Here is a 13298-nt window from a genome sequence, read left to right as displayed (position 1 = left end):
CACTTTTTCAGAGAGCACTTTTTACACACTTAAAAGGTTAAACAGAATAATACTATCCAAGACCTGTAGCATTTATATGGTATTTACTGATTCCCCCAATAGCGTCCCATGTTACAGAACAGAGGTGGTGACAAAGACATAACCAAAGTTGACCAAAGTTTAATATTCAAAGCATTCTATTAATTGTGAAAATGTTAATTAATTAAAAGGAAAATAATGAATTATTTTGCAAACTGGCATTATGTCGGAGAAGGGCTGAATGGCCTCCAAAGGGAATAGTCATATATCATCAAATTCATAATGAAATCAAATGCAGAAGTACTTACAGTAAATGATAAACAATATGCATCTGTGGAAATCTGCGTGTCACCATCCTGCAGCTATTGTATTAGTTAAAATGATCAATTATGTTATTTGCTGTGGCACACAGGACAGCACGTTTTGACAACTTGATCTGTTGTCTACCTTGTACCAAACCCAAAAGAACAAAATACTCATTCATGTTTCCTTAAAAAGATCTAAACGAAACAAAACTTGACCCACTAACCCTGTAGTTTATGTGATACCTTTGCCCTGGAACTGTCTAGGAAAGCAACATTGCTCTGGACTGTTTTAGAGTGGCTTCTTTCTTCAAAGCATACATCTCATGACCTATATAAAGGGTCAGCATGCCCTAAGTAGGGGGGAGGAGAGTCCTGGCTTCTGGTGAATATATGCATGAATGCATGCAATGTGCAGCACATGTGTAGTCACCTGTGTGCCTGATGGATCCACACACTAACACTCCACCGTATCCTGGCCAAATCTGTAACTGTTTCACATTGAACAAACCATAGGGACATGACTATCAATTAATTACAATGTCATATTGATGACAAAAACAAAAACAACGATTTACGATTAGCTTAAATACAAATTTTAATAAAAGTACAATAGTTATTACTTAGTTGCTAGTTATGCTATGCAAATCTTTTCTTTAAACTGTTTGCAGCATGGTCGTGTTAATTGCTCTTTTAATCAAACATACACACCCACAGACATACAATAATGCTAATCAAGAAGACACAGGATTCTTTTAAATGGTGGTTTAAAAGATCAGTCATGTGACCACCCCATCTCCCTCCTCTTATACATGCTCAGCCGCACCATAGTGGGGGGTCCATTTAACCCATTAATTAAAAAAAGCACAGGAGAGGCTGTAATCCTGTCAGGGTGAGGAGGGTGATATGGTGAATGAGCTGTGTAAGAGAGGAAAAAAAAAAAAAAAGAGGCTGAAAGAAGGGGGAAAGAAAAAAAAAAAAAAAAAAAAAAAAGGTTGGCACACATTGACACATTTCATCACCGCCAGAATCAGACAAGACTGGCGGCCACAAGAGTAAGGCCATGACAATGCCTTGCAATTTCCTCCTAATATCCTTGGGTCCATCCCTAAATCCACACGTTGAAGCACGAGGCAGGCACACCCCCTGAGAGGATGAATAAGCGAATTAATACAGGGGCTTAAAACGGCAACATGGGTAAAAAAGGGGAAAAAAAAAAAATCTTATTGCTGCCCTGTTCCTGCTGATACAGTAAACCCCAGACTTTGAATAGACAGATTGGGGATAAACAGACAGAAGGCCAACTAAACAGCCAGCAAGGCAGACAACTAGTCAACCAAACAATCAGCCACTAAGGCAGTGCAGTTGATAGGCACAACAGCCGTGTATGGAGTGCCTTGGGCCACTGGCCTTTTCCTCCTCCTCCTCTACTGGCTTTGATTGGCTAGGTTAGGGAGTAGTGTTAACCTATATATGACAGGCTACATTACAGTCAGCATGAGCAGCCAGGCACATGCCACTGCAGACACACAAACACACACTTACACCCAGAAAGACAGACGAGAAAACACAGACTTCATTTGGCCACGTGCTGAGGAGAGAGCTTATGAGCTGCACTGCCCAAACACAGTGAAGATGTCTGGTTGTGTGTGTGTGTGTGTGTGTGTGTGTGTGTGTGTGTGTGTGTGTGTGTGTGTGTGTGTGTGTGTGTGTGCCTAATGTGTGAGAGAGACACACAATCACACATTCCAAATAGCTACAATAAGAGTAATCTCAAGAGGATGAACGCATATTTGCAGCCAGGTCAAGGCTAGCTGTTCAGTTTGAGATAATTCTGTGGGTGTATTACAAAGCAAATTAAAATGGGCCAATACAAATGTTTGCAGCTATCCACCCAGAACACCAACATCAAAGTTCTAATTCAATTGGTGCATGCAAGTGAATGAGCTGTTCAACACAACCACATCTCCAGCATATTAACAACTGATTTACACTAATTCTGTTCATCCTGTTTGCCATTAAAACAAAAGAGAAATTGTGTTTAAAAATTTGGGAGTATGAATTCATAGTATTGTTTGTTGAATTTTACAGGATCTCATTGCAAAATATTGCAATGAAGCATTCTATTTACTTATCCCCCACCCATCTAACCATAAGTATGTGGTTCACATTGCCCTGTTTTGTTGTCTTCGCTTTTCTTTGACGTTTCTCTCCTTTTCCATTAGACCTCTTTCCATTCCTTTCCTCTCCTCTCCCAATGTATCTATAGAGACTGCAGCTGAACTTACTTCTGTCAAACTGGATGTGAACAACAGCATCCTACAAGCCCCTAGACCATAAAAGTATGAATAAAAATTTTTCATCATTATTTGAAAGCGGTAAAATTCCATTACAATGGCTGATGAGATTAATATAATGTGGAATGTACAAAATATAGTCCTGCTACACTGACTGCTCAGCATTCAGAACAATTGATCAATGATTCATCTGATCAGCTGTTCATTCTCAATGTGAAGCAGAAGTCCTCAAGGGAACAGATGATAATGTTCTCGAAGCCAATGAAGGGCCTGAAACAGATAAAGGAAGTGCTGAGTTTGCATTAATGGCAGATCAGATGTAAAGCAGAGGAAAAGATAAGTTACAAACTGTCTGATAAAAGGCCTGGTTATATTAGGATTCACATTACCTGATTTCTATTTGCATTTCCCTAGCATGCCCATACATTCAAAAACAAAATGTGACTTTTTTTTTTTTTGTTGAAATTAAACAAATCACTACTTTGCAATATCACATCAGTTTCCTGAAACATTGTCAAGTTTAGTAACTCTAATAACCTTTTCACAGCTTGCCTTTCAAAAGCTAAAGCTGAAAAATCAAAACAAGCCCTAAAATGATCCCTTTGGGCTTGACATGTCCTTGGGGCTGAGTTTTTGAGTGCTTCACACTGGCACTTTCTTGTTAAAGTTCTGTCCTCTCAAGGTCACAGCTGCCGTTTCCTGTCTGAGTTGATATACATCCTCCTGCCAGGCAGACACAAAGAGCATGGCATGCCACAATGATTATGAGTTGTCAGAGTAATTTCTCATTCCACACTTTGATATAAAAAGTGGCGGACCCTGAAGTTCGAGGAGCAACGAGAGGGTGTGGGGGTGAAGACACTGACACTGCAACAGCAGCTCTGCTAGTCTTTCTCCAGGCCAGCTGGAATCCCAACTATGTCTGCTGTAACTAGCCCCAGAAACAGCCAACAAAGGCTAAAAATTCTGCTCAAAGACAACAGAGGAGAGTGGAGGAGGGAGGGCGGAGGAGAGGTGAGGCGTGGATGAAACTGCAGACAGAGATCAAGAAGAAAGCGAAACCAGCAGGAGCAGGAAGAGGAGAGACATGATGAAAAGCAAATATGTATGACAGTGTGAGGAACTGAAGTGTGGAGAAAGAAATTATAGAGAGAAGACACAAAGATGTGAAGGGGAGAAAGCTCTTTAGGATGACAGATGAATAAGACGAGTTATACTACAGTTGTCTTATCTCATAATGCTACACAGGCACATGAAAAGCCCAGTATAATGTAGGCTCCGTATGTTAAAATGGCAATTCAAAAAAAATCTAACGACAGAAAGTACCCTTAAAAACACTGGGAGTGCAATACTCAGCATATCTGTCGTTGTTCCACAAAGCCAAAACTCAGGTTCTAACTGTTTGCGTGAAGCCAATTCCATCATGAAAGGATGTGAAGACAGACATAGTGGAGCTGCATCCTGTGTACGAGGCTACAGTGGTTCTAATGTAATGTCGCCTTGACAATAGAAAGACTTTCATATCTACAGACAGTAATAATATGTCCATAAGCACTCATAAATGTAACATTTTATGGCAGACAATCCCCATCTTCTATGAGCTGTATGCAGGAAAAATATGAAAATACAAATATCACAAAGTTACATTTACCTCAACCTAATTTATACTCTCATACAATCCGTGCAGCCATTCAGGTCGTTTTATCGACATGCATAGATCTGTCTGAACAGATGCATTCCCCATCAGAACACGTATGACAACATTCTTGACATAATCTGCATAGATGCGTTTTACTCTCCACATCTGCACTATCTTCATCGACACTGGCCATTAGCTAAACTACGCAGAGCAAATTCATTAGTATTAGTTTTAAGAATTGGCAGGAAAGCAAAGCAAAGTATTCAACCAGGCAACTGTCACTGTGACAAAAATTTAATTGGCCTCAACTAGCTGAGCGGGAAGACTAATTGGTTGGACAGCAATCTAATTGGCTAGGTAATGTCAGTCACAAGAGGGCGGGGGGTTGAGGGTGCCATCTGGGTGTCAGCAAACCGTTAGATAATCCTGGAGTCTCTTTTTTTTTCCTCCTCCTCCTCCCCCTCTCCATGCCCCCATGCTGTCCTGGTGACAACTGCTGCCAGTCTGTCTCCTGTGCCTCTTGCTTGGTGTCAGACAGACAATCACTCAGCTCAACTAAAGCTGAAACCACAACAGCTGGTATCGCTACTAAAAAAATGTTAAAAGCTTCTTTAGTCTGATTATTGTTGGTGTGAGAAATAGAAAAATATGTGCAAACTTTTCTTCTGCGTTATCAGTGCTGAACTCCAATGGGTTTTTGTTTGTTTTGTTTTTTTTTAAGTGAAAACATTAGCTACTGCCTGAAAGCTAGCCATACTAAAGCAATTTCAGAACAACTGGATCAATCCAACCGAGCACTCAGGACAACATATTTTAAAACAGAGGCTGTGAAGAAAAAATATGTGTAAGCGAGGGTATGTTTGTGGGAGCTCAAGAATAAGAGTGAATGCAAACCCCATTAATTATCGCCTGGAGTACTTTGAAGAAGTTGGAAAAGTCACCTGTGGTTCCTAAGCTTCTTTTAATGAGTCTAACAGGGTAAGACAGACGAAGGGAGGGAAGGAGGCTTTACTGAACGGCCATTTAATTCTTCGAGTCAACATACAACTTAGACTGAGACCAAAGTTTAGATATCATACTCTTGTCTCCCTTTCCCTCTGCCTTTCACCACTTAAGGTTATGTTTTTGAAATTAAAAGGATGTGGAAAAGATCCAGCAGATGTATTTGATTGCTGTCGCAGTCCAGAACTTGCTAAAATGGCAGCAATATTTTTATCCATGTTCTCTGACATACATGTATGCTGATGATACAGTCTATTTTAGTGAACTGGGTTTACTGGAGGTAGTACTGGTTAAGTGGGAGAGGCGAACAAAGAGCGGTCTCACCAACATGACATCTGACCGATACTGTAGGCCTTCTGTGTGGGAGGGTGGCTGCGCAAGACAACTACCAACAGCTGCCTCAGTCCAAAACCAAATGCTCACAAAAAAGGCCCACAGATACACATACTCCCACACAGACGCAGAAGCCCTGCAGAAAAGTGTGCACACACATAGACACACACAAACATAAACACACAGAGCTGGCTATAACTTGCAATCCCCGACATCCTGTCAGGCAATCACTAAACCAGTCACAGCTCATTTCAGCTCAGCATTGGCTGTTCTCTGTAGAAGTACTTAACTATCCCACAAAATAAAAAAAAATTACTTCCAGCTCATTTAATTTATTTTCAGACAAAAATCTAACTGGCTACCTGTTCAAAAATTGAATCGAATGTGGCTTGGTAACACAGCAACTTAGTCTGTCACCGTCTAGCACTTCATTTGCACATCATCCCTGTAATGTTTAAGGTTTTAACCATTTTGGTGAATCATTGAAGTCTCTCTTACTCCCTCCAACCCTTCCCCCTCATATCCTTCCGTTGGGTTAAAAGCTCCCATAGGGGAAAGTACTCTAAAAATACTGCTGATTCGTTCCCCATTTTGAAGAGGCTCTGTGAGGAAAAGGAAAGATGGTCTTGTTCTTGTCCATCTGAACCTAAACACCTTTTTGAACAATTCCTCTGAGAGTGTTAAAAAAAAACCTTGTCTGAAGATGAAAAACAAGCCAGAGAAAAATATAGGGAAGGGTGAAACTAAAAAGCAGGCAGCTTTATTGCGCTGCAGGAAGCTGAGGACTGAGGGGAAAAAGAAAAAAAAAAAAAAAGAGGACACCAACCAGAGACGGGAAACAACCAGTTGGGTTGATCAGCTCCTCATGAAACAAAGCTGCCGCTTAACCCTTCCAAATAAATTCACTGGATACTTAACCAAAACCTGTGCATACAAATGTAGACAAAAACTTGTAAAGAAGACCAGCATCAGCTTATCTTTAAAATTCTGCCAAACCATGAGATATAGAAGTGAGTTGACACAAGAGTCTGTGCCAGAAAACTGCTACACAGTAAAATCCCTTGAGGAAATGAGTTCCACTGGAACCAAGCTTGGTTGACTGCTTCTTAGAGAGGCGAGCTGACGGTGTAAATGCTGACAGTGTAGAGTGTAGCATTATTGGAAAATATGAAAAAATGTTTGGCTGCCGGGGAAGTAGCAGTCTGGAGCCAGACAGAAAAAAGGAAAATTGTCCTCTGTCAGGCTATATGTGTGAGGAAGTAACTGGAAAGATTTGACATGTGGGGCCTCGTCATGTCTTACCAGCAAGAGACTTGCCGTAGGATCCTCTTCCCTTTTAAATGAGTAAAATTAAACTATTAAACTGTCTTTGCTGATTTGCTGAATTGCTTTGTAGTGGGCTTCTAGTTTTTACGCTGCTACCACTGTCTCTGCTTAAGGCTACTATTAATTTAATCTACAACACAGCAGGAAATGTGAATGCTGCAGCATTCATAGGATGACTGACGAAAAAAAACTAAAAGCTAACAGAGCAATGGGAAGTTGCTGCCTCCTTCCATCAGGGATGCTTGCAGACAATCAGCCCAGCTTCAAGGGATCCTAACAATAGCTGTCTGCAAAGATTTCTGACAGTGTGACCTATCATTGGCCCCAATACAAGATCCCTTTGTGCCTAGCCTGCATTCACTTCAAATCAATTACAAGTGTTGTACAAGAAAGTGGAGTCCTTGAAGAATTGCTTCATTTGATCACGTTGGAGATGACTTACAAATGGCTCGGGGTGAGTATGGTCTTGGCCCTGGTCCACACCCAAAGACCCAGCACACAGACTGAACAGGGACACATACTGTATATCTATTCATTCAACTATCAGAAGTGGCTGCTGTATTACGATTATTGATAGGGTCGTGGTGCATTTGTGGGCCCGAGCATGCCCTCATTTTTTCAATCCTGTTCTATTATGGTGGCCAATGCAGGGGACAGATGGGTTTTTAAATGTGTGGCAGATTACTTACATCTCAAGCATTATCTCGTTCAAGTAAATCCCATCCACTAATTCAACATATTCCGATAATTTGGTGCCATCGGTCACCGTCGGCTGCCCGACAGTCTTCACCTGAAAACACATGACACAATGCAAATAGGTGTTAAGATCAATAAGTACTTACTAGGGCTTACTAGGCGATTGATTAGTGAGCTTAACGCTCATCTGAATAGTAAATTAGGGTTCTTACCCAGCAGACCAGAGGGGTGAGCATAAACTGCTCCAGCAATGGGGTGAAAACCTCGCTTTCCATTTTTTTTTTCCAGAACAAGTCGCAGCGTTTATTTCAGCAGATGTGTGGGGAAAAAACGTGCTTTTCAGAGGCGTGTTTGTTCAGCCTCCGATCATGATTCAGTGAGATCGAAGCTCATTTTTGATTTTTTATTTTTTTGCTATAGACCACTGAAACATGTCCGGGTGTTCCTTAGAGAAAGAAAAAAAAAAAAAAAAAAAAAAAAAAGATTAATCCACTGTCTTCTCGAGGTCGACTCCTGCTTCAGATGCCAACGACGGAGCCCGGCCACATCACGGGAAGGACAAGAATCACATTTTATTTGCTAAAAAAAATTATTTTGAAAAAACGAAAAGAAAAGTGGCGTCTTTGAGCCTCCTGTGCAGAGAGGCAGACTTCATGAGACCTGGTCCAGGTGTGGGTTTAAGCTAGCCACTGATCTGAGAGAAAAAGGACCGTGAGTGGCCAAAAAGGTCTCAGCAAAAACTAAACATTCATCCAACGGGATTAAATAAAAAGAGATCCAATGCAGTGAGAGGGTTCCAAAATCCCAGTTTTCAGAGAGTCCGTTTCCTCCTCATGATTGTGGTGAAGTGATTTGCGGCCGGTGAGCTGTCTCTGCTGAAATGCTGCAGACTGCTGAGGGGATGGAGGACCGGAGCACCGCCTCCACCCTCCCTCCTTCACCCTGCCGCTCCTGCGCATCTCCCTCCGCCTCCTCCGGCTCCCAAAGAAAAATAGGGCAGTGATCAAATCGCCCCTCTCTGCTCAGATTATAGGTTTCATTCTGTACGTCGGTAAAGGTTGTCAGAGAGCATTTGAAGTTCATCTAGTACAATTTTGATTTAGTTGAAGGGCGGTGTTGAAAAGAAGCAAAGACGTTTAAGGAAAAATGCAGACATTTGTGAGAGGGGAATTTATTTGCAGGCCCAGTGATGTGTTGAATACTAAAGTGTTTTTCCTTGGTGTATCCATTAGGAAGTCAAAACACTGACGCACCGATGCTCACCTTTTGTCTGGGTATTTGTCAGAGTCCATCATACCAGCAAGGCAAGTAGCCTACTGACCCCTGGTGGGTGGTGTTAGGGTTAGGGGCCACTGTATATGTACAGTAAAAGACAAGTCTTACTTCTTCATCATATTTTAATCCCACATTTGTATTTATATAAATAGATGGGATTAAAATTTGTAGGGGAGTGACAAGGTCCAGGGTCCTTGTCCCTGTTCAGGCATCACCATGAGAGCCAGGCCACCCTGACCTGTACTGGCACCAAACAGGTCAGATGTTCAACGCCTGATGTCCAATTGAAAACTATTCCGTCAGGCAAGGTGACACGATGCACTTGCCTTGTCTGGGAAATTCATTATTTGCAGTCACATGAAAGTTGCAAGCAATCGTAACTTCTGTTATTACTCATTATTCTGCTGGATGCTTCTTTGATTGTCCATATCACATGGACAATCAAAGAAACCATGAACTCCAACTTGTCCACAGTGAAGATGAATCGCTTTTTTTATATTGCTATATCATTGTAAACTTAATATCTTTGGATTTTGTTGCATAAATTGGAAGAAGTTAGAAATTATACTGGGCTTCATTTAAATGTTTCATGGCTGTTAGACAATTTTCAGTTGGCAAGTTTAACCTGCAGAATAACTGAAATGAAAATAAGGCACCAAAGACTGGAGGAAAAAGCAAGTATTTAAAGGACTGAAGCAATTTAAACTAAATCTGTTGGATCAATCAGGATTTAGAACTTAAAGTAAGCTGTTGCTGAAATAAATTCTGCAAAGGGGACCTAATGTGATATGTGCAATTATCAACCACAAATTTGAACCAAGAAGAGTAAGTTGAACTGAATTTATAACACCAGCAACTTTATTCTAATGAATCCAGCACACAGTGTTTCTTTCAGCCAGATCAACAAGGTAACAATTGAAAGATAAGCACATACCTTGAGTTATTCACTATAGAGGAAGGAGACACCAAATTAACAACTGATTAATGGCTCTGTTGGTGTGAACATGCAGCTTGGTCAAATAGCCAATTACAGCACAATCAGTGATTGGGGATCTTGTGGCCTTGCTGACCTCAAAAGAACCTGGTTAGATTAAAAGGATTATTGTATGTTCATTCAAAACTTTTAATACATTTCAGCAGCAGCTCTCTTCGAAAAGAATAGGTCCTTATTTGCATTTAGCGTAAAAGCCTTTGCTGATAGCGCGGGGGTTTCAGGCAGTACAGTATATGATCCGGACTAGACCTGTTCTGTCTTGTTTTCCGCAAAACACGTTTGGCTTGAGGGGTGCAGGTTGACAGGAGGCTGCAAGATATAGTGCAGCTTTCTGAGAATCCAAAGTCTGCCAAAACAACCCACCAAAATCTATTTTATCATTATGTCAAAAATCTTACCAACTCAGTAAGTTATGTGTGGAAATAAGTTTCCTTTTATCTTTAAATTTACTTACTTTAAAAGCTTTGTGATTGTACCTTTTGGTGACCAGTAGAATGATGCCAAAATGTAGCGTAACAGTGGCACAGTGAAGTCATGATATTAGCGAAATAACTCTACTCTGCTCTACACAGGATTTTCAATCTAAATGTTGCCACCATTAGCAGACATTAGCAAGTAAACCCCTACTGGTCATAACCGACCAAGTGAGGCTGTAACAGAAAAATCTTGAGTGGCTTGAACTGTCTCATTACCACTGGATGATTTATTAAATTCTCATAAAATAAAATAAAATATATAAAATTGTAAAATTTCCTTCAGGATTAATAAAGTCTGTCACTCTTTATCCATCTATTTAGTATTCAATCAGAAGTTTCTGTGTTGTTGGAGCTTTAAGTGTGATATTTTTAATGGTAATATATTTATTCTTGTTTTAACTGTTGAAAAGTCAGTTAATCAGCATCATCAGGGCTGGGTGTGTGTTGGTTTGTCAGATATGATGCAGACTGGTTTTGCAGCTGAAACAGCCCTACGACTGTCAACACATATTAATTCTAATGTGGCTACATCCAGATGAATAGATGCAGAAATGTGACATCACTTTTTTTCCCCAACCCACTTCAAACCACTCCAAGCAGAACAGAGAAACTCTCAAGTGAAATATTCTGTGCATATTTGGCAGGGAATCTAATGTTCATTGTATTTCTCCTACAAACATTATTATGAATTATTAACTGAAACAAATATTTTTTGTTCTTTCCTTTTTTTTTTAAATCAAATATAGCCCTTTTCTGAGCCAACCCTCAAACACCTCTGCTAATGCTATTTCCCCAGCAGATGATTAAACATTGACAGAGATAATGAAACCCTTTCATAGCTCGTGTAGTGTCTGATTAGCCACATAGTGGCCTAAACACAATTATGTTCTGCTAAATTACTGTGGGGGATTAAATGAATATTTTATGTAGTTTAGTGTGTCATTGATTGTGTGTTAGCATTTGTTGTTTTGGTTCATTAACCTTGAATTGAAAAGGTTGCTCCTGCCTGTTTCATCAAAATCTATTATTCATGATGTTTTTAAGTTTTTTTGTTTTTTTTTCCCAAAGCAGGATCCATCTTCACCCAATGAATGAGTAATTGTATAGATCCATAGCAATATACATATGTATGTATGCACACAAGTTAACTAGTCAAAACCCAGCAGCTCAAACTCTGCGGAACCAGTTTACACAGTGAAACATATGGACATTTTTATACTAATTAGTATTAAGTAAGTCTAAACAAATGGATGGCTCTGCAGTGCCTCTCTGTTTTCCGCCTTGTTTCTTAGATTACTGCAGTTTCCTGTTACTTATTTCACATGAATTTACAAGTCACTGCAAACATTTTGATTTGGAGCTGAGTTGATCCCATTTGGCCCTGAATGTAGGGTGGGCTGCGTCACACTGGGCAGAATTGTGTATGTTTTGTTTGTCTTCAAATAAGATAAGCTGCATTTAATTACTGCTATCAACAATGCAATAACAACATTTTTCTATCATCAAATATCACTACATTAGATTGACGTAATCGGAATTCTGACCTATTTCTTCCAAGTGGACATCAGTTTGACCAATCCCTCTTGCTCTGTCTATCACCCCCCTGTAGTGCTGTAGTGGGCAATCAATACACTTAAATCTGCAATTGAAATGATTCAAATCCATGTGGAATAGTCAATGCCTAATTGCATACCATTACAGGGTAATAAGTGTGTATGCTATGTGTGTGGGCGTGTGTTTGTATGTCCTGGTTTATTTTTCTGCCATCTCCTTGATTTTAACTGACTGACAGGATGAAGGCTCATTTGTAATCATATTTTACCAGCTCAACTACTAATCACTGAACCTCACTCTTAATCAGCTCATTGTTGATTGTGGATTTGTCACCCAGGCTCAGACACGAAACAACTCATCTCCAAATCATTATATCCAGACAGTCTGTGCATGCGCGCAAACACGCACATGCAATTTTTTTGCTGATCTGCGTAGAGAGCCAATAGAGAGGCTATCATTTTGAGGTAACCTTACATTACTTCGCTATTTTCTTTGCATTATATTTGTTCCTACTTTATGATTTGCAATCTATTTTAGATTGACTTAAACTTACCAAATGTATAAGGAGGATAAAAAATAGTGTATGTAAGTAAGTGTAAGTAATTTTTTTGCCAAATGTTCTTTAAGAATGTTGTTGCTTTCCCCTGAAGATATTTTAAGATTTAATTGCTTGGACTTTGGATTGGACAAAATGTGTATTGTGAATATATCAGTTTGGGCTCTGATGTTTCTCTGCTGGGGCGGCATAATTGTTAGACCTGCTGCCACACAGCAAGAATGTTGCAGGTTTGGTGCCTGGGACCTTGTTCTCCCTGTGGTTGTGAGGGTTTCCTACAGTTCCTCTGGTTTGTTTTTCTCTGCGTGTTGGCCCTGTGATAGGCTGGTGACCTGTCCAGTGTGTACCCTGCCCTCGCCCAGTCTGAGTTTGGATTGGCTCCTGGCAACCCGGAAATGGATAAGCGGTACAAGATGAATGAATGAATGAATGAATGAATTAATTAATATTTCTCTAGTGAAAGGATTCCTGATTAATTTATGGATTTTAACCAACCAAGCTACAGTTGATTGAAGTTAAAATTATGAAGCTCAGACATTATTAAGATGTAAATATTGTGAATATATATATGATGTAGATATAAAACAGTAGCAACTCCATGTGGCATTTTTCTGTATTGTCCACATTCGCAAACTGGGGAGTGTCTGTATATATTATTGCAAGAACATTTTTACCATTCTACTCAAACTTTACTAAATATTTTCCATTCAGTTCAATTCTCAAAGAATGAGTTCATATCAGTCAGAGGAGAGTGAATCCAATTTTTGCTTTTGAATTGACAGAAAGGAATATATTGTGAGATGCTCTTCAAAGAATAAAGAAAAGAATTT

General features: G+C 39.9%; 1 protein-coding gene across 6 annotated transcripts in view; it reads right to left on the bottom strand.

The window, feature by feature from the left end:
- The window catches only part of ccdc88ab (coiled-coil domain containing 88Ab), a 53560-nt gene extending 45672 nt beyond the window's left edge, over positions 1-7888 (bottom strand). For all 6 annotated transcript variants that reach the window (XM_029520485.1, XM_029520480.1, XM_029520481.1 and 3 more), the window contains exons 1-2: positions 7826-7888; positions 7607-7707 (exon numbers count right to left, since the gene is read on the bottom strand). In XM_029520485.1, the coding sequence (XP_029376345.1) occupies positions 7607-7707; positions 7826-7888 (164 nt within the window). The remainder of the gene's footprint in view (positions 1-7606; positions 7708-7825) is intronic.
- Between the last annotated feature and the right edge of the window lie 5410 nt (positions 7889-13298).

The sequence above is a fragment of the Echeneis naucrates genome, chromosome 15 (assembly GCF_900963305.1).
Source record: "Echeneis naucrates chromosome 15, fEcheNa1.1, whole genome shotgun sequence".
Classification (NCBI taxonomy): domain Eukaryota; kingdom Metazoa; phylum Chordata; class Actinopteri; order Carangiformes; family Echeneidae; genus Echeneis; species Echeneis naucrates.
Note: the sequence above shows the minus strand (reverse complement) of the source record. Positions and strands in the feature narration are given on the sequence as shown.